Consider the following 20,349-nt stretch of genomic DNA (forward strand, 5'->3'; position numbering starts at 1 on the left):
AAATAGAATAGAGAATAAAACATCTTAGACTACCTCTTAGTGTTTCAATTTTTTACATAAAGTGTGAGTTAGGATGGAAAAAGTAAGGTATTTGAGATACCCTGCTCTAAAGATGTGGTTGTCAGAGTGGTCCAAGGAAGACACTTTTGGGGAAAGAGACTCTGGAAGGTCCTCTCTTTCCTGATTACGTGTCTGTATGAGGAGAGATTTTCTTCACATGCGTCAACCAAAACAGACTGAATATAAAAGCAGGTAGAAAATTCAGCTGTCGTCTTTTAAACTGGACATTAAAGACATTTTTAAAGCTGTAAAACAATTCCACTCTTCTAATTTTTTTCTTAGAAAAAATTGTCATTTAAAATTTAAAAATGGTATTTAACTTGTTATTTTTAAATGAGTTTTAAAAAATTTATTCTTTAATTACTAATGTGGTAAATAGCCATAGATTATTATCCACACAAACAAATGAGCTTTGGAGTTCTCAACAATTTGACAACTACTGGTCAATATGAAACAAAGGACTTCGTGACTCCTGGCTGATTTAACACGGTCAGAGAGGCCTTTCTGGGGAGCATACCAAGCACCGCCCACTCCACCAACAACCAGACAGGGGACAGTCCGACTCCCGCTGAGAATCCTCACTAATAAATACAGATACTGCGGACAGTCCACCGTGCGAATGTATAAGAGTCAACAAGCAGAAGTTCAAGGTGCAGGCGAAAACTAGGTCACAGAAGGAAAGCATCCTTTCAGAGAATCTTTGCGACACTGTCGCGTTTCGTTGGTTCCGTGCCGTAAAGACAGCCGCGGCGCAGCTCCCAGCCGAGGCAGCAGCAGAGGTGCGCGGCGATGGCGGATATGGAGGACCTCTTCGGGAGCGACGCCGACAGCGATGCTGAGCGTAAAGGTGGGCTCGGTTGGGCATCGGGGGAGGCGTGCGTGGCGAGCCTTCTGTGCCCGCAGTCTAACTGCGGTCCGGTTCCGGGTCTCGGAACGCCCTGACGCTGCGGGCGAGTGGTGGCGCTTCCTCCTCTCCTGCCTTAGCGCCCCCTGCACTCCCGGCGGTGCCAGCCTCCCCTGGCGGGCGGAAATACAGGAACAGAAGCAGTGTGCGCGCCTCTCCTGTTCTTGGTGTCCATGGAGCATGCGGTGCCTGGAAGCGTGTGGGGTGAAGGGGGCGCGGGGCAGGGGTGGAGGCGCGGGCGAGCCTGCGCAGCTCCAGCGGAACCTTGGGGTCCGCCCGTGTACTGTCTTGCACAGGCTAGCGCACAGTAAGGGCTGTGTGTGAGTGAATGGAAGTTAAGTGCTCAGGAATATGGGGAATGGGTGGACGAATTTACAGAGGGGCTCAGAACGCTCTCTCGAATGAAATCAGACAGACCATAGCGTGATGGGGAGTTTGAGATTTCTGCGTGAGGAGACTGGGAGGAACACTGGGATAGGGCTACACACAGGCGTTACGCACCGGAGAGAATGTGTCTTCCGAGGGCCTGTGCAGAAACTAGAATTACTTGAGTCTGGTAGTAGATTGGGGAGCATATAGGGCCTGTGTTTGGAGAGGAGAAACGAAGGATTTGTTGATGGAATGAATGAATGAATGGTGCATGGAAATATTTCTGGCACAAGGACTGGATATTTGCATTTGAAATAAGAATAGGAGTTATTTGAAGTGAGAAGGGGCCCACGACCAGGTTCAGAATTATTGCAACCCTCCAGCTCAAATTCCTTCATATTATTTAGAGTGTAGTGAAGGGAGCACCAGGTGGAAAGGCTCTATCTGTTGGGTATCTAGGAGGTTGTAGTCAGGAAATACAGAGCCCTATATACTACCTCTTGTACCAGCTGTTTTGCTAATGTGTTCATTTTCCCTCATTTTTACTTGTCCGTATCTCATTTGCCCTTCAAGGCACAGTTCCATGTGAACCCTCCCATGACTCACTTCCATGAAGATAATTCATTCAATAATTATTTATTGATCCCTTATCATATTCCATCTGCTTTGCTAAGTGTTGGGGATATAATGATGAAAAGATTGTCCCTGCCTCCCTCCACCCTTCTCTACTAGCTTACGTTGATTCTTAATGTATATTTGATAAATAATTGGAGGAGTAGAAGCAATAATAACATGTATGCTGCAGTGCTTTCATTGCAAACTCAGTGTATGGGGAAGTGATGTGTGGAGGTAGCTGCTTCTCTGAGCTTTGTATTTTACCTCCTTTAAGTCTATTGCTGCTTTCTCCCATCTTACCATTAGATAATAGGACTGAATAGGGTTTACTTCCAAATCTGTCCTTGAAGGTTGCTGTTACCTGAAGGTGGTATGGATTTGAAAGGGTAATTCCTGTTATGCCTAGCATATTTCATTATCTCCTGCTAAGAGAGTTGTGGAAACTAGCAACATCCGACAAATTTCTTGGCGTAGCAACGAGTAGAATTCTTACCTAGGCCCAGTATGTTTCTTTCACGTATAAATGTGCCAGTTTGTCTTTAATTTCTTTCAACAGTATTTTGTAGTTTTTATTGTATAAATCTTGCACCTCCTAAATTTATACCTAAGTATTTTATTCTTTTGGATACTTTTGCAAGTGGAATTGTTTTCTTAATTTTGTTTTTGGATTGTTCATTGCTACCATATAAAAATACAACTGATTTTTGTACATTAATCATATCTTATAACCTGCTGAATGTGTTAGTGCTAATAGTTTTGAGGGGTTTTCTCCAGGATTTTCTACATATGCAATCATGTCATCTGCAAATAGAGATAGTTTTACCTCTTCCTTTTCAATTTGGATGCCTTTTATTTCTTTATTCTTGACTAAGTCCCCTGGCTGGAACTTTCTATGCAATTTTGAATAGAAGTGACGGGTGGACATCCTTGTCTTGTTCCTTATCTTCAGAAGAAAGCATTCACCATTACATATAATGTTAGCTGTAAGGTTTTCACAGATAACCTTAATTGGGTTGAAGAAATTCCTTTCTATTTGTTGAGTGGTTTTATCATGAAGGGGTGTTGGATTTTATCAAATGCCTTTCCTTCATCAATTAAAGTAATCACTTTTTTTCTTTATTAATATGATGTTGCACTTTGATGTTTAGATGTTGAACATTGTTGTATTCCTAAGATAACTCCCGCTTGGTTATGGTGTACATCCTTTTAATATGCTGCTGGATTTGGTTTGCCTTTTTGTTTAGTATTTTGTTTAGTATTTTTGCATATGTATTCATAAGAGATATTGGTCTGTGGTTTTCTTTTTTTGATGAAGTCTTTGGCTTTGATATCAAGGTAATGATGGCTTTATAGAATGAGTTATGAGGTATTCCTTCTGCTTCAAGTTTTTTGAGGAGCTCGAGAAGGATAGGTATTAATTCTTTAAATGTTTGATATGATTCACTAGTGAAGCCACCTAGTCCTGAGCTGTTTTTTTGTTGGAAATTTTTTGATTACTGCTTCAGACTCTACTTATTATGGATCTATTCAGATATTCTATTTACTCTTGAGTCAGTTTGGGTAGTTTGTGTGTTTCTAGGAATTCATTCATATCATGTTGGCATACAGTTGTTTATTGTATTGAAAGTGGGATATCAAAGAGTACTTTCTGTGCTGTTGGCATAAAAAAAAGAATAGTTTTCAACTATTGTTGAACTATTTCTCTCTTCAATTCTGTCAGTTTTTCTTTTAATATATTTTTCATTTGGGGGGGCTTCCCCCCTTTCTAAATTTTAATTTTTCAATTAGAGTTGACATTTAATATTATTTTATATTAGTTTCAGTTGTAGAGCATAGTGGTTAGACATTTATAAACTTACGAAGTAATCCCCCAGTAAGTCTAGTACCCACCTGGCACCATACATAGTTATTACAATGTTATTGACTATATTCCCTATGCTGTACTTTACATCCCCGTGACTATTTTGTAACTGTCAGTTCTTATTTTTAGAAGCATATGTTGATAAATATATGTTCATGTTGGATTGACCCTTTTATCATTTTATAATGTCCTTTTTTTATCCCTTGTAACAATTTTGTCCTAAGATTTTTGTCTAATTTATTACTATAAGCACTATAACTCTTTTGGTTGTTATTTACATGGAATATCTTTTTACATCCTTTCACTTTCAACCTATTTGTGTATTCAGTTCTAAAGTGACTCTCTTGTAGACAGATGTAGATGGATCATTTTTTAAAATCTATTCTGCCAATTTCTGCCTTTTTATTGGAGAGGTTAATCCATTTCCATTTAAAATAATTACTGATAGGGAAAGACCTCTGCCACTTTGCTACTTGTTTTCTATATGTTGTATCTTTTATGTTCCTCAATTCCTCTATTACTATTTTCTTTTATGACTGATTTTCTTCTAGTATGCTGTTTTTATTCTCTTCTAATTTCTAATTCTGTATGTTTTTTAGTTTTTTTCTCTTTGTAGCTTCTCTGGTGATTAACATCTTAATTTATAACAATCTAATTTGGATTAATACCAACTTAATTTCAGTAGTATACAAAAAGTTTTTTAAAAATATAACTCCATCCTCTCTTGCCTTTTTTTTTCTTTTTCCCTCTCTTGCCTTTATGTTGTTATTACCACAAATTATATCTTTATAATTTGTAAAGGTAAAAGGGGGAAAATTTTTAAATAATTTCTTTAATTAAAAATATTGTTTTCAAATCCCTTATTACCAAGCTACAAATAAATTTGATTCCTTTTTCAATAAATGTGGTTTTTGCTATTAAAACAATTATATATTTATACGTTGTCTGTCTAGTGATGTGGATTTATAATTATTGCTTTATATAATTATCTTTTAAATCTAATAAAAAATAGGAGTTACTAACCAGAAACAATACTGACTTTCATACTTAACTATTTAGTTACCTTTACTGATGTTTTGTATTTATTTTATATGGATTCAAATTACTGTTGTCTTTTCATTTCAGTTTTTTTTTTCTCTTTCTGTTCCTACACTGAATAATCTCAACTGACCTATCTTCAAGTTTGCTGATTTTTTCTTCTTCCTGCTCTCATCTTCTGTATATCCCCTTTAGTGAATTTTTCATTTCAGTTATTGTGCTTTTTAATTCCAGAATTTATATTTGATTCTTTTTTAATATGTCTTTTTAATGATAATCTTTATTCGGCAAGATAGCATTTAAGTGGGCTTTTTGAATATTATATAATGTGGCAACTCAGGAAATCACATTCTTACCCTTCCCCCAGGATTTGTTGTTGCTGTTTGCTATAGTGGTTATTGTTTAGTGGCTCTTTTGAACTAATTTTGTAAATTAGTTCATCTTTGCTGTGTGGATGAACTAATTTACAAAATTAAGTCATTTACAAAATGAAGTCTCTGTTCCATTAGCTTAGTGGCCAGCTAGTGATTGGACAGAGATTTCTCTGAATGCCTAGAATCCTCTCACCTCCCCGCAAACCCATTCTTTGCTAATTGGCTCTGTGTATATGTTGGAGTATGCTTTCAGTACTCAACCAGGAAGTTTACAACCAGTCCTTATCTTTATTTCTTTCTTGTACAGAGCCTGAAGGCTAGTCAACCTGAGAGCCTAGGTCCTTTTCAGTTCTTTTCTGAGTGTGTGCACAGCCCTGGGCCTGTGTGTGTTCTTCCATATCTCTAGGAATATGTAGGAATTTTTAAAAGCCCTTACTCCCCATATTATATCATTCCCCAGCTTTTCCTTCTAAGCTTTTCAGTTAGTCTATTATTCGCTTCAACTGCTATCCATTGTCCTAGTTAGAGGCAACTAATACATTTGCCTGTGAATGTTTTTGACAAACACTCTCAAGTAGCTGTTTCAGCACTAAGAGAGTTCCAAGATAGGTGAGATAAAGTCAAGCCCTTTGAGCCAGTCCTTCAGTGATCTGCCAGACAAATCAAAACTAACAAGCATGATTCTTTGGGAATGAAGTCTCTTTTATTTCTTTTAGTGGTGGTACATGTACCAGAAATTCAGGCTGTTATATTCAAGGCACCACAGAGCTGGGGAGTGGCTGATGGTAGGGGGTGGGTGTGTTTGGGTACATTAAAACACCACAAAGTTCTGGGTTTTTTTTCTTTAAAAGTTCAGGATTTGGTTGTTGTTGTTGTTGTTGTTGAGCATTCCCCTAGTTGCTGCAACTTTTGGTTAGTTTCCAGAGTACCAAGAAAATTGATTCTAACAGTTTTTGACAGGTTTTTTTTTTTTTTTCATTGCTTTTATGTTGGGATGGACTTTTGATGTTCCTTACTCTGCCTTTTTTTGCTGACATCACCCAGTGTTTATATGATTCCATAGATTCTGATTCTGGATCAGACTCGGATTCTGATCAAGAGAATGTTGCTTCTGGCAGTAATGCCTCTGGAAGTGAAAGTGATCAAGATGAAAGAGGTGATTCAGGAAAACCAAGTAATAAGGAACTGTTTGGAGATGACAGTGAGGATGAGGGAGCTTCTCATCATAGTGGGAGTGATAATCGCTCTGAAAGATCAGACAATAGATCAGAAGCTTCTGAGCATTCAGACCGTGAAGACAATGACCCTTCAGATATAGATCAGCATAGTGGATCAGAAGCCCATAATGATGATGAAGATGAAGGGCATAGATCAGATGGAGAGAGTCATCACTCAGAAGCAGAAGGTTCTGAAAAAGCACATTCAGATGATGAAAAATGGGGCAGAGAAGATAAAAGCGATCAATCAGATGATGAAAAGATACAAAATTCTGATGATGAGGAGAGGGCACAAGGATCAGATGAAGATAAGCTGCAGAATTCTGATGATGATGAAAAAATGCAGAACACGGATGATGAGGACAGGCCTCAGCTTTCAGATGATGAGAGACAACAATTGTCTGAGGAGGAAGAGAAGGCTAATTCTGATGATGAACGGCCGGCAGCTTCTGACAATGATGATGAGAAACAGAATTCTGATGATGATGAACGGCCACAGATGTCTGATGAGGAGAAAATGCAAAATTCTGATGATGAAAGGCCACAGGCCTCAGACGAAGAACACAGGCATTCGGATTATGAAGAGGAACAAGATCATAAATCAGGTAATTCATTTATGAAAATCAAATAGTTTAGTAGAAGCATCTAGATGTAGCCAATTATTATTTTTGCAGTCCCATCTTTAGTACTCCATTTTAAATTTTCTGTCCCTCCAACCTTTTCTAACTCTATTCATACGTTTTGCTTCTTGAAAATTTTCCTAATCCATGTATTATTTGTATACCCCTTCCATTTGTTAACTGATGATAGATCAGGAAGAAAAAAATTAGAAGAGGACAGTCTTAGATAAAGAAGTATAATACTAGAGTAGTTATGTAATGAATAGAGGTGGATCCATTTCTGCGGGTAACTGAAGAGCATGCCTCAGGCGAGAATAGATTTGCTTGGGAGAGCAAAACAATACCATTGCAACGTTCCCACAGGGTCAGCTGTACTGGGTTGTGAACACCATGTTCAAGCTCAGGTTTTTGAGATGCAAAATTTGATCATCCAGAGGTAATCAGGCTCCAAGGAGTTTACTCAAAACTAATTAAATTAACAAGAAACTAATTTATAAAAATTGAATTATAAAATTGTTTCAAGAGGATCACTTATTTCTCTCTTATCATTATAACCTTTCTCTTGGGGGAAAAGATATATTGTATGCCAATTTATAATAATCAGAAGGTTGCCTGGGGAGCATAACATCCAGAAAATGAAAAAACAGCTGGATGATCTCAGTGAGGTATGATAGCTTAAAGCATGCATCCTCACCGTGGGAGAAGTGCTTCAGTCAGAATACTCATTCCCTAAAGAATACTGGAAACACAGCTGACCTTTGGCTCTGGATTCCCTTTTAAAACAGTCATTTACACTATTCTGCTCAAATGAACACATTCTTCATATAGACAAAAGTCACCTTGATTAGGTTGGAAGTCTTCCTGAAGTAATATCTGATTGCTTCATTTTTTTCTGTAGGTGATTGATTATAATTACATGTTGATCCTGATATCTTAGAGTGCTTAAATTAGGGAGAGGAGGGTCTTTTCTCCTGTAATACATACCTCACAGGATAGCATTCAAGACTACATTTTGGCATTATTTAGGTGAGGCAGTCAGAAAATTTCCAGAGATGGATATAGGTCTATGTAGACTATAGGACTGCAGTAAGTATCAGTAACTAGTTCTGGGTAGAGTTATTTGTAACTGTACCAGCATCATTAAGGCTCATACCTTACTTCCCAAGTACTAGCAGACTAATAACCTAAGACTAGGGTCAGAGGCTAGGGAATCTTGTAGCTAGCTGGTCATTCTGCGTAACTAGTTCTACAGTGGTTCAGTTGATTTTCTTGAAATTTAACATTAGGCAAAAAATTGTACCATCCAAAACATGTTTGTCTCTTCCATTGCAATATTTTTACCTCTTTTTCTGTAATGAGTGATATATAGATTTAATCATAAGTTTCAATGTCACTTTTCTCATTCTGCCAAGTTTTTGTGCTTACAGAAAAGAATGTTCTTTTTATTTTATTTTTAAATTAGCTACAGTAAGTTCATCTTTGTGTATATGCACTTGTTCTGTTAATGTTAATGCATGTATAGATTTGTTTAACAACCACCACAGTCAGGATATAGAACAGTTCTGTTACCCTAAAAAACTCCCTCATACTATCCCTTTTGTAGTCACATCCTTCCCCCACTCCGACCCCTAACAGCTACTTGTCTGTTCTGTCCCTCTTCATTTAGGCCTCTTTCACTTAGCATAATACATTTTAGTTTCATCCAAATTATTACATGTGTAAATAGTAGTTATTATTGAGTACTTCCATTATGTGGGTGTGCTACAGTTTGTTTATTCTCAATGTTGCTTTTAAAACACAAAATTAAAAGTTTTGATAAGACTGTGATTATGCAGAACCTCTCAATCTACTCTTACAGAATCTGCAAGAGGCAGCGATAGTGAAGATGAAGTTTTACGAATGAAACGCAAGAATGCAATTGCATCTGATTCAGAAGCTGATAGTGACGCCGAGGTACCAAAAGGTACTCTTAAGTACTTCTTTTTTATATATTTGTTTCTATCCCTCTTCTGCATTTAACTGAAGTGCATGCCCAACCCTGGGTGTTTACCCCGAACTGCAAGACCCACAGAAAGAGTATGGATACACTTAGTGTACATAGGGAAGTTGTACAGATACGAGAAATGGTTCCTGTTTAATCAACTCAAGAACTCGTTTCTTCATTTATAGTTAGAGTGAATTGTTATTAGGGGGCTAAGGCTCTGGTTCAGGTAGAGGCAGCAATATTCATTCTTCAGTTTGAATGACAGTTCTAGGGCAGCTTGTTCTTAACTTCTAAACAGGTTAATATCAGATGAAGAATCTGATTTTTCAAGCTGTGGATTAGATGAAGAATTCATAAAAATTCAGCGTTAGGTAAGTTAGATTTGTTATAAGGATCAAATATCTATTTATCTCTATGTATGACTGTTTCAAATGACAAATTACTATGTAGTAAACATGCTAGTATAAAAGTTATAGCAAACGTAATTTTGATAGTTTGATTACACTAGCTGTTATTGTGCTGAATGGTACATAGGCATTAATGTTAAATAGCTTATGTAAATGATCATAAGTAACATAACTGAAGCAAACAGAGGATCAACTAGAGAGAAAAGAGAGCTAGACATAACTGCAAGCTCTAGGATTTACTTAAAGATCTTTAGATCTACAACTATAGTTATGTGCATAGACATTGAAATCAAATGATCCAGCTTGGAATCTTTGTAGCTCCACTTTCCAACTATATGATTTTAGGCAAATTAATTACTTGTTACACTTCAATTTTCTGATGAGTGAGAGGTAGGTGATGCTAACCATCTTATAGAGTTGTTGGGAGAATTAGATATGTTCATTCTTTCATTTTACTCACAGTTATTCATTGAGAATCTGCCGTGTATTAGTATTCTCCTGGGCACTGGGCATGTGGCAGTGATCAAAACAGATAAAGACTACTCCCTTGTAGAACTAACGTTCTGGTGGGTATGGGAGGAGACTGATAATAACACAGTATGTAAATTGAGTATATAGTATGTTGGATGGTGATAAGAACTAAGGAAATGAATCAAGAAGATACATGAGAGTGTTGGTGGGTGGAGTCATAGTTTTGGTGATTTTATCATATGAGTGAACTTTTCAATACCCTGACTTTCCTTGTCTCCTCCTCTTCTTTTAAAATTATTAAGAGTTTATTAGTTTTTTTAGAGCAGTTTAAGGTTCACAGCAAAATTGTGGGGAAGATAAAGAGATTTCCCCCATTATCAACATGCTCTCCCCCATTATCAACATACCGAACCAGAGGGTACTTTTGTTACACTAATGAATCTACAATGACACATTATAGTTTACATTACGGTTCTCTCATGGTGTCGTACATTCTCTGGGTTTGTACAAATGTATAATGACATGTATCCATCTTTATAGTATCATACAGAGTGTTTCACAGCCCTAAAAATCCTCTGTGCTCTGCATATTCATCCCTCCTCCTTCCCAACCTCGGGCAACCACTGAACTGATACTTTTACTGTCTCCATAGTTTTGCCTTTTCCAGAATGTCATATGATTGGAATCATGCAGTAGTCATAAACCACCTTTTCAGATTGGCTTCTTTCATTTAGTAATATGCATTTATGGTTCCTCCATTTTTTTTTTCATGGCTTGACAGCTCATTTCTTTTTTGCTGAATAATATTCCATCATCTGGATATACTAGTTTATCCATTCACCTACTGAAAGAATTTTGGTTGCTTCTAAATTCTGGCAATCATGAATACAGCTGCCATAAATACCTGTGTGTAGGTTTTTGTGTGGACATAAGTTTTAAACTTCTTTGGTTAAATACCAAGGAATACAATTGCTGGAGTATATGGTAAGAGTATGTTTACTTTTCTAAGAAACCATTAGACTGTCTTCCTTAATGGCTTTACCATTTTGCATTAGCATCAGCAATGAATGAGAGTTCTTGTTGCTTCACATTTTGCCAGTGTTTGGTGTCGGATTTTGGCCATTCTAATAGGTTGCTTCTCCTTTTTTAGTGATCTGTTCTCCACGTGGCCTTAGTAACTCACTCTCAGTTTTATCCTAGACCATGTCATTACCAATAATTGTAACACTTCTGTGATTTCAATTTCAAGCAGTCCACTTTCAGACCACCCTCCTATCTTTCTATTCACCCCATCTACTACCCCACCTTGGTTTATTGGTTTATTACAGATTAGATTATTATTGTTTTTCCTATACCTAAGTAAAGTTCTACCTGAAAGAAGGGAGCTTGGGTAACATGGACCTGTAATTTTAAAACTTGAGGGACTGTGCAGAGGTCTGTATGGGGTGCTTTATCCTCAAATTTGAGTATCTAGACTGTAGGAGGACATTTGGGCTCCTGGGGTTAAAGAAAAGTGGAAGAACAAGACTGTAGCAAATGAAAGGAGAAAGAAGTGTCTTGTGTGCAGCTTTTTCTTTCATTGGATTTGTCCCCTCCCCTCTCCACAGACATTCTGTTCAGATTGTTGAGAGCCAAGCCCAGAGTTGTGTTTGGGTGGTTTCCTGGTGTCTGGTCCAGAAACTTTGGGAATACATTAGCTTTGAAGATATGTTAAGCTTTGTGATAGCTTTGAAGAATCTTTGTTATAGATATTAATACTATTCATTTTTCTTCCTATATCGAAGATAATAGTGGAACCATGGATCTGTTTGGAGGTGCAGATGATATATCTTCAGGGAGTGATGGAGAAGATAAACCACCTACTCCAGGACAGCCTGTTGTAAGTAAAATTCCCATTGTGAACTGGGCCCTTATTCAAGGCTAAATAAGAAGTTCCTGAGATTAAGAGTCTCTATTACACTAAGAAGAGGAAGTTGGTAACTGAATTACAGTCTAAAAATACAGTGAATAGATGCCTTTCTTAGTTATGTGGAGACTTTTGGCTGTACAGGGGAGTAGAAATAACTGCCCTGGCACATGTATACCATGGACTATTACTCAGCAATAAAAAAGATTGAACTTTTGATACATGTAACAACTTAGATGAAGTATCAGGGAATTATGCTGAGTGAAAAAAAGCCAATTCCAAATGGTTATATACTGTATGATTCCATTTATATAACATTCTTGAGAAAATTGTAGATGCAGAGAAGAAATTAATGGTTGTTTGAGACTGAAGAGGGGTGAGGGAAAGAATGAAGTAGATGTGTCTATAAAAGGGCAACAGGAATCTTTGTGATATGGAAATGTTTTCTGTCTGACTCTATCAGAGCCAGACTCTTGATTGTGACATTGTACTCTAGGTTTACAAGATGTTACCATTAGGGGAAACTGGGTTAAAAAAAAGAAAAACTGCACAGCATGTGGCTGGTGCCACATTTTAAGAGACTAGACTGTGAGGACTTGTGATTTGAGAGCCACTGATTTAAATGATTTTCTCGTTCATGCCAAAATGTATGTGGTGTGTTGATAATCTCTAATCTTAATTGATAGAGTGATTTCATATTGAAGTATTGATTAATTTTGTACTTCTGTTGGTGAGTGTATGGAAGATAGATTTATCACAAAAGACATTTTCTTATATTGATGCTTCCAAACTGATCTGGTTTCCCATGAAGTTTTGGGGAGTTGTGTGGGTAGGAATGGGGATAGAGGGCTGCTTTAGCCTTAAAGTGATCTCAATATGCTTCTTGCCTACCTAAGTAATTAAAGTATGGAAATCGAGCTAGACCATTTCGAAGCTCTAAAATTCTGTGATTCTCTTACTAGGATGAAAATGGATTGCCTCAGGATCAACAGGAGGAGGAGCCAATTCCTGAGACCAGAATAGAAGTAGAAATACCCAAAGTAAACACTGATTTAGGAAACGACTTGTATTTTGTTAAACTGCCCAACTTTCTCAGTGTAGAGCCCAGGTAAGGGGGTCAGTTAAAAGTGTTTCTATATGTTGGATAGAAATATGAAGAATGTTGATATTTTTCTTATTTTACATGAGTTGACTAATTACAAAATAGAAAACTGGTCATGAATCTCTGAAAAATCAAGCATATTCTGTGATAGAAAAAGTATGGACTATTGTATTGATAAAAGAGACTTCTAATCCTTATAATTGTTTTTAGCTATTTGATACTTAAAAATTAATAGACCTCACAAGTCTTCAGCCCTGAAAACGCTGAAATTGGGAGTGGTGAAATTTTCTAGAGAAACTGCAGATGTCTTTAGTAGCAGGGATTATGGATCTGGAAAAGCTAATGGTTTTGACAGTTAACGTTGATGGGTATTATTCACTAAGTAACATACAAATTCTTATGTGATTTAAAATTTTTTCACCAAGTAAAATGATGTGGATAGCTAGAGCATGTATGGGCCTATTCCTTGAAGACTTACATAAAAATAAAGAATATTTGAATATTTAGCCTTGCTTGCACTTTATTTCAGACAACATGAGTAACACCATATTTCAAGAAGGTGCAGTAATTTGAATACTTCCTTGACGTTGAACATGAAGATATTTGACCATTGGGAATTTTAACTATATTATGATTTTTTTAGTATAATGGTGTATATTAATAGATTTTATCATAGCAGTGATAATATTCTTTAGAAAATATGATTAATGGTTTATTTTAAAAACGATTTGTAGACCTTTTGATCCTCAGTATTATGAAGATGAATTTGAAGATGAGGAAATGCTGGATGAAGAAGGACGAACTAGATTAAAATTAAAGGTACCATTCCATGCTTTACTTCTTTATTTCTTTTATAAAGTAAAACCGGGGGACACTAACCGGGGAACACTAACTTGAGACTTGAGCTTTTGAAAATGATTTTTTATGTTTCCTGTTTTATCAACAAATGAATTGTCTTCCTTTTCAGATTATTTTTAGGAAGAAAATGCATAGCTTTTTCTCTATAAAAGTGTCACTGTTCTATCATTTCTGTTGCTGTTACACTTTTTTGATGCTTTTAAAAATTATTAGCTACTTTCTTCAGAATAAGTACTGTGGTTTGGTGTTTAGAAGAACTATCTCAATATGTACTGTGGGTTAAGTTCTAGCAACTTCCTGCAAGAGGAAATTCTTCAGGCTCTGATCTATAGATAAACAAATTATATACAAAAGGAGAATTTGTATATAACACTTCACCATATGGCTCTCTTTGTATTCTTCCGATTGCTCTTGTTGACTATTAAGAGAGATTTTTGTTGTACTGAATTTTTATTAATGCTTCTCTTTGATACCTTGTACTCTCTCGTTATCTCTATCCAAAGAGGGCCTCTAATCTTCCTTTAATTAAGGAGGATGTAGATTAAGCAGATGCTTTAGAGCTGAGTTATACCAAGGAACAAGACACAGTTGAACTCATGATACTAAAACTGGAGTTATGCATTTTACATTCTTAAAGCTGAAGGATTTCCTATAAATACGTTTTATTTTTTCAGTGGGTATTATACATGGTGTTAGAACTGGTAATCTGGCATTCTTAGAATTCAGGGCCAAGTTTTTAGAATAATTCACCACCCCACTTTACTTCGACTATTTTGAAACAAATCTCCGATTGACATCATGTTTAATTCATTAATATTGAGTTATTTAATCAGTTGGCCTCGTTGTTTGTTTATTTAGTGAGGAATGAAGAAGGTAAGGGGAAAACTGAAAGGGACCCATTAGAACCTAGTTGCAAGGACAGTCACAGCTAACATAGTAGAGAAATCTAAGCGGGATGGGAACAGCTGCTTTTAAGGTTGATGGTGAGGGGATAGGCATAGAGAAGAATGGGCTTAGATTGGTCAGTTTTCAGAATGTTGGCTTTTCTTCATTGCCATCTTAATTCACATTCTCTTTATACTTTTTAAAATTCTTTACTATCATGTTAGTGGGTTTCTAGGATGCAGCAGTGATAAACTACATGTATTTAGTGTGCTACATTTTCCCTGAAGTCTCATTGAGTTTTTAATTGCAATAACAGTGGTTTTCATTTTAGGAAGCTCTTGAATGATTTCCAGATCTGCTTAGTATTTCCTTTCCATGCAATTAAGATAAAGTTAGACTCTAAACATGCTCAAACCTGGGGTTTTAATTTTTAAAAGGTGTTCTTTTTCTTTCCCTGTATGTGAGTAGCTTCCCTATCTCCCTAGGCCAGTAACACAGAGATTTTTGGTTCCATATTTGTAGGGTTTTTTAGCTTTATGAGAGAACCTACTTTGTATAGGGAGTCACATTCTAAATTGCTGCTTGATATACCTCCAGCCTTGTCTCCTATCCTGGTAGCTCTTACTGTGTCTTAAAACATCCTGGGGCTCCTATAGATTTAGCATCTGCTCAAATGCCTTGGCACTCAGCTCCCTCTGTGATTGTAGCACTAGAAACTCAGAAATACACTTAAGCATACTTTTTTTTCCCTGTTAATTTATTCAACATCTCTAGGTGATTAAAACAAAGGGTTTCAATGTTGTCTGTTTTTCTGTCACTACCTATGCATGCTTATTCTATGATTATGTGCTTCTTAAGGAAAAAAGAAACATAAACTATAGTGTTGAAAAGGCACTTGTGTTTTAAAACAGGTAGAAAATACTATTAGATGGAGGATACGCCGAGATGAAGAAGGAAATGAAATTAAAGAAAGCAATGCTCGGATAGTCAAGTGGTCAGATGGAAGGTGAGCACAAAATGTCTGAAGAATATTGAAATACCCAGAATCTGGCTAGGAGGGATCAAGTTTTGAAATGAGACCTTATTTTGGGGCACCTCTTATTAAATAATTTCCATTGCTTCATTGTAAGGATTACAAAGAAAACCTGAGAGAAATAAATAGCAGTTGGGGGTCATACAGGCTGGTGGAAGACATTAAAAGTGGGCCGAATATGTGATTCGTCCTCTGGCTCCAGCATAGTAATTTGGAAAAGTTAAACCAGCTTCTCTTCTCATTACATCCTGTTTGCTATATAAGTTGACATTTTAGAAAAATGACCTTTCACTGGGAAAGTAGTAGAGGCTGAGTAAATGTCACAGAATGTTTTCCTTCTGAACATAAACATACACGTGTTTTACTTCTAAGTAGATAATTTTTCACATCATGCCTTCTTTTTCTTTTGAGTTCTGTGTAAGGAGAGAAAGCAGTCAAATCACATTTTAAGTGAAGTGAAATGGTAGGATGAAAGCTTTTTGACTTTGATATGTGAAGTGTTTCTTCTTTTCAGCATGTCTCTGCATCTAGGCAATGAAGTGTTTGATGTTTACAAAGCTCCACTGCAGGGCGACCACAATCATCTTTTTATAAGGCAAGGTACTGGTCTACAGGGACAAGCTGTCTTTAAAACCAAACTCACATTCAGGTAACTATTCTCACCAATATACTGGTTGTTACAGTAAAGCAGTGAAATATGTACGTTGTCTAAAATGCCTGACTTTTGATTCACATAATCTCACAGTATAGTTTGCAAAGACCAGGATCTGGTTCTCAGCTTGTAGGTTCAAAGGCTTGTTTTGTCTAGTGCACAAAATGTTACTGTTTTATAGGAAACCAGGTCACACTAACCAAACTTATAAGAGACTGTAAACCAGAATGTCACCTTATTAATTCAATTGATTACTGTAACTGCCAAGAGGCCTAAAATACTTGCTTGTCAGTGTGTCTTTTCTTTTTAGTAAAATCGATCTGGGAAACTGATTACTAGAGGTTGTTAGTGTGCATGCAGTCAGACAATGAGTTGGTGGGTGTGAAGGCTGGGGTCGTCCTCCCGTGGGCTGCTGCATCCAGTACCACTAAGGATGTATCCCCCGAGCAGTCCAGACTACTCGGGTCAGCTGGTGAGAGCATTCTCCTTCTCTAGACTGTGTAGACACTATACTGAAATGTTTGTGTTTTTCTTTTCTTGATTCTAAGCAGACCATCCTCCTTGGGTAATGCTTCTCTTTAGAGAGAGCACAATAATCTTGGTTATGACTTTGGTTTTTGAGAATTGTAGTGGCCAAAGGTATAAGCTTTAGAATCAAGTAGACTTGTAGTATCTGAGTCCTGCTTCCCCTTGTGTCACTTTGTGTAACTCTCAAATTCTCTTTGTTCAGTTTCCTAATATATAAAATATAATAATTATCTCAATAGTTACAACCGTGGAGTCATATAACATGTAAAATACAAAGCATTGTGCCTGAGCTTATCCATTTACTGCTTTTAGAGGGTGATCATCCTTTACAAAGCTTTTTCTCTCCAGCTTTCCATTTTTCACTTTACTAGTGAGATAAGAATTTTTCAGTGAGCCACAGGATGAGGAAAGTTCAAATCCCCCCACCTAGTATATTCGGCTTAGTGTCCCTGCCTCTTTTTTCCAGAGACTACGAAATGGTCACTGGCCGCTCGTTTTTGTAATGTTGATATGATTGGCTCACAAATGTATTTGGTAAAGAGACATTTTTGTTCATTTCTTTAGACCTCACTCTACAGACAGTGCCACACACAGAAAGATGACCCTGTCACTTGCAGATAGATGTTCAAAGACACAGAAGATTAGAATCTTACCAATGGCCGGCCGTGATCCTGAATGCCAGCGCACAGAAATGATTAAGGTATGATTGCTAACCTTATTCTGTATATTAAGAATAGCATTTCCCAAAATGTTTGTTAATCATCTCTTATTGACCCACCTTTTTTCCTTTTAGTTGATGTGAATAGGTTGCTGGATTCATGTCCTACATATTTGCCAAGCAATGAGTGAACGGCAGTGGTCATAAAACAGACAAGGGTTCTCTCCCAGTAGGTCCTGAGAGGTCAGCAACAACCTAGTGACTGGAAGAATCTGAACCTTTGCAGATAATTTCAAAGATGATTGAATTAGCTTTGTCTGGTTTAGAGTCCATGTCAAAAATCAGTGGAAATGCTAGAGATTTAGTCTAAAATAGAATAAAAATAGGACCAGAAGTTTCAGTGGGAGAATGCCTATAGGAGAATCAGTGAAGAGTAGCTTGTAGCTTTTCAGGTCAGTTTGTAATGTTCTTCCTGGTAGGTTTTCAAAGTTGATACAACAGTTAATTAGGCACAAATTTAGTTGTGGGACATTGATAGAATGTGCTTTTGTATTGACATCATTGGCCTTTTGTGCAGCATTTGCTGTGAGAAGCTAAATGCTCTGGTACGATCTCACTCTCTCTCCTCTCCATCTTCTTTGATCCCTGTTAGGTCACGGCCACTGGCCTGCCTCCTTCATGAGATTTCATTCCTTAGTGGAACAGGGCCATTGGGGCTAAGACTCTGGTTGCCTCAAGGTCTTTCTTAGTAATCTTGTCAGACTGCTGAAGGTTTGGCTCTGGGCCTCAGTTTTTTTTTTCCTTTTCTTATTTTATTCACGGAGTCAGGTTAAGTAAACCAGATTCAGCAGCAGTGCCTCAGCCCTAGTGCTGTGCAGGCATTGGCTTTGAAGTCTGGCTTCTTGATCCATATCCCCACCTTCTCTCCTCAAGCTAAGGGAGCTGAAGGGACCTGCAGACTCCAGTCTCAACATTATTGAAAGATCCCTCTGGACCACCTTTAAAGATCCCTTAAGCCTTTCTTCACTTCCCCAGTTTCCATGGAAGTATACAAGGAATCAGCCTGCTTCTTCTTAACCCCTGTCCTGCTGATAGTGATTTTTATGTTATACTCAGTATAACCACATTCTGCCTAATGAAACAATTTGCTGCATAGAATATCTAGACAGAATTAGAGTTGTACGCGGTAGTACAGAGCAATTAAATGAGGAATTCAGAGAAGTGCTAGAATATCCTTGACCTCTCATTTCTTGTCTCTGCTTGTGAACACCAACATGTGGAATGCCAGGCAAATGAAAGAGAATGGAGCTCAGGGTCCCCCCCCACCCCCGCCCACCACCACCACCTTTTCATCCTGTCTTCAGGGGCAGTGGGGAGCTTTCTAGTTTGAAGGGACCATACAGGACTATCTGGGCACTGTGATGGTTTGGTGGAGCCTGGGAAGGTCAGGTGTCTGTCTTAGGGGTGAATAGAAACATCCTCCCTCAGGCATCCACTGGGCATGGATAACATTGCTCAGGCTGGTCGCTGCTTCCTGGGAACGCTGCAGCTCCCAAGGTCGTGCCTGTGCCACTTCTGATCGGCGGTTAGTGTGAGGGAGCTTTCTGCCTCTTCACCCTTGTGTGGCTTTCACACCTTAGAAACCAAACAAGATGATCACTGTGTGGGAATGTGTAGAATGGAGAGAATTGTACTCTGAGGACATAGGAAATAGGTGTTATCCTGAGCTAGGCATTTACATGTTCTTTAAAAGTAACTCAAGTGGTCATTAAGCTTGTTCATTTTTTTAATAAGTTGGATGGTGTATTTGCTTCTTTATAGAAAGAAGAAGAACGTTTGAGGGTTTCTATTCGTAGGGAATCTCAGCAGCGCCGAATGAGAGAGAAACAACACCAGCGGGGGCTGAGTGCCAGTTACCTAGAACCTGATCGATATGATGAGGAAGAGGAAGGTGAAGAGTCCATCAGCTTGGCTGCTATTAAAAACCGGTACAAAGGGGGCATTCGAGGTGAGTTTGTTCAGAAATTAAATTTCATCATTTCAGGGTTCAGTTCAGGAATTTATCTTTGCATTGAGCATACTCTGAATGCCCACTCACATTTTATTTTTAAGGAACCAGTGTTAATGAGTGGCACACTTTAAGGTCTAATGAACTAGTCATTGCAGAATTCTTTCAGGTGAACCTGAAAGAGTAGAAACTGCTGTTGCTCCCACTCAGAGACTTGTCCCTGAGCTCCTGCTTTTCTGCTTTGAAAGTTAGTCAATTGTATTAGGAACTTTTCTCAACTTTTTTCATTACTGATTGGGAATCAAGAAGTTAAAATTTTCAGAGAAAACATGATGTTTCCTTTCAGAGTTCTTTGTACATTCTCTTCTTTCACAGGTACCAATAATTTATAATGGTTAAGGTAACATTTATTTAGCACGTACTGAATCCCAGGCAAACTTTACATGCATCCTATTTGATTCTCAGAACAACATTATGACCCATTTGCTATTATTGTCATGTTTTTTTATTGAGGTGTAATTAACATGTAACATAGTCGTTTCAGCTGTACAATATGATTTGATATTTGTATAGATTATGAAATGATCACAATACAACTCCTGTGACCATAGGTAGTTACAAATTTTTTTTTTAAGATCTGTTCTCTTAACAACTTTCAAAATGAATTGTGCTATTATTACCTGTAGTTGCCATGCTACATATTACATTCCCATCACTTAATTATTTTATAACTGGAAGTTTGTACCTTTTGATTTCCTTTACCCATTTTGTCTCTGGCAACAACCAGTCTGTTCTCTGT

General features: G+C 37.5%; 1 protein-coding gene across 2 annotated transcripts in view; it reads left to right on the forward strand.

Annotated features, from left to right (window-relative positions):
* Positions 1-618: 618 nt before the first annotated feature.
* Positions 619-20,349, forward strand: part of LEO1 (LEO1 component of Paf1/RNA polymerase II complex) — a 23,686-nt gene continuing 3,955 nt past the window's right edge. The window contains exons 1-10 of one of the 2 annotated variants that reach the window (XM_039889034.1): positions 619-907; positions 6,266-7,043; positions 8,917-9,021; positions 11,705-11,799; positions 12,789-12,934; positions 13,663-13,747; positions 15,583-15,677; positions 16,219-16,353; positions 17,449-17,584; positions 19,364-19,550. In XM_039889034.1, coding sequence (XP_039744968.1) covers positions 893-907; positions 6,266-7,043; positions 8,917-9,021; positions 11,705-11,799; positions 12,789-12,934; positions 13,663-13,747; positions 15,583-15,677; positions 16,219-16,353; positions 17,449-17,584; positions 19,364-19,550 — 1,777 coding nt within the window. In that variant the 5' untranslated portion in view covers positions 619-892. The remainder of the gene's footprint in view (positions 908-6,265; positions 7,044-8,916; positions 9,022-11,704; positions 11,800-12,788; positions 12,935-13,662; positions 13,748-15,582; positions 15,678-16,218; positions 16,354-17,448; positions 17,585-19,363; positions 19,551-20,349) is intronic. The other variant, XM_039889033.1, reaches the window with a different exon arrangement.

Source organism: Pteropus medius, unplaced genomic scaffold (assembly GCF_902729225.1).
Source record: "Pteropus medius unplaced genomic scaffold, Ma_sr-lr_union100, whole genome shotgun sequence".
Lineage (NCBI taxonomy): Eukaryota > Metazoa > Chordata > Mammalia > Chiroptera > Pteropodidae > Pteropus > Pteropus medius.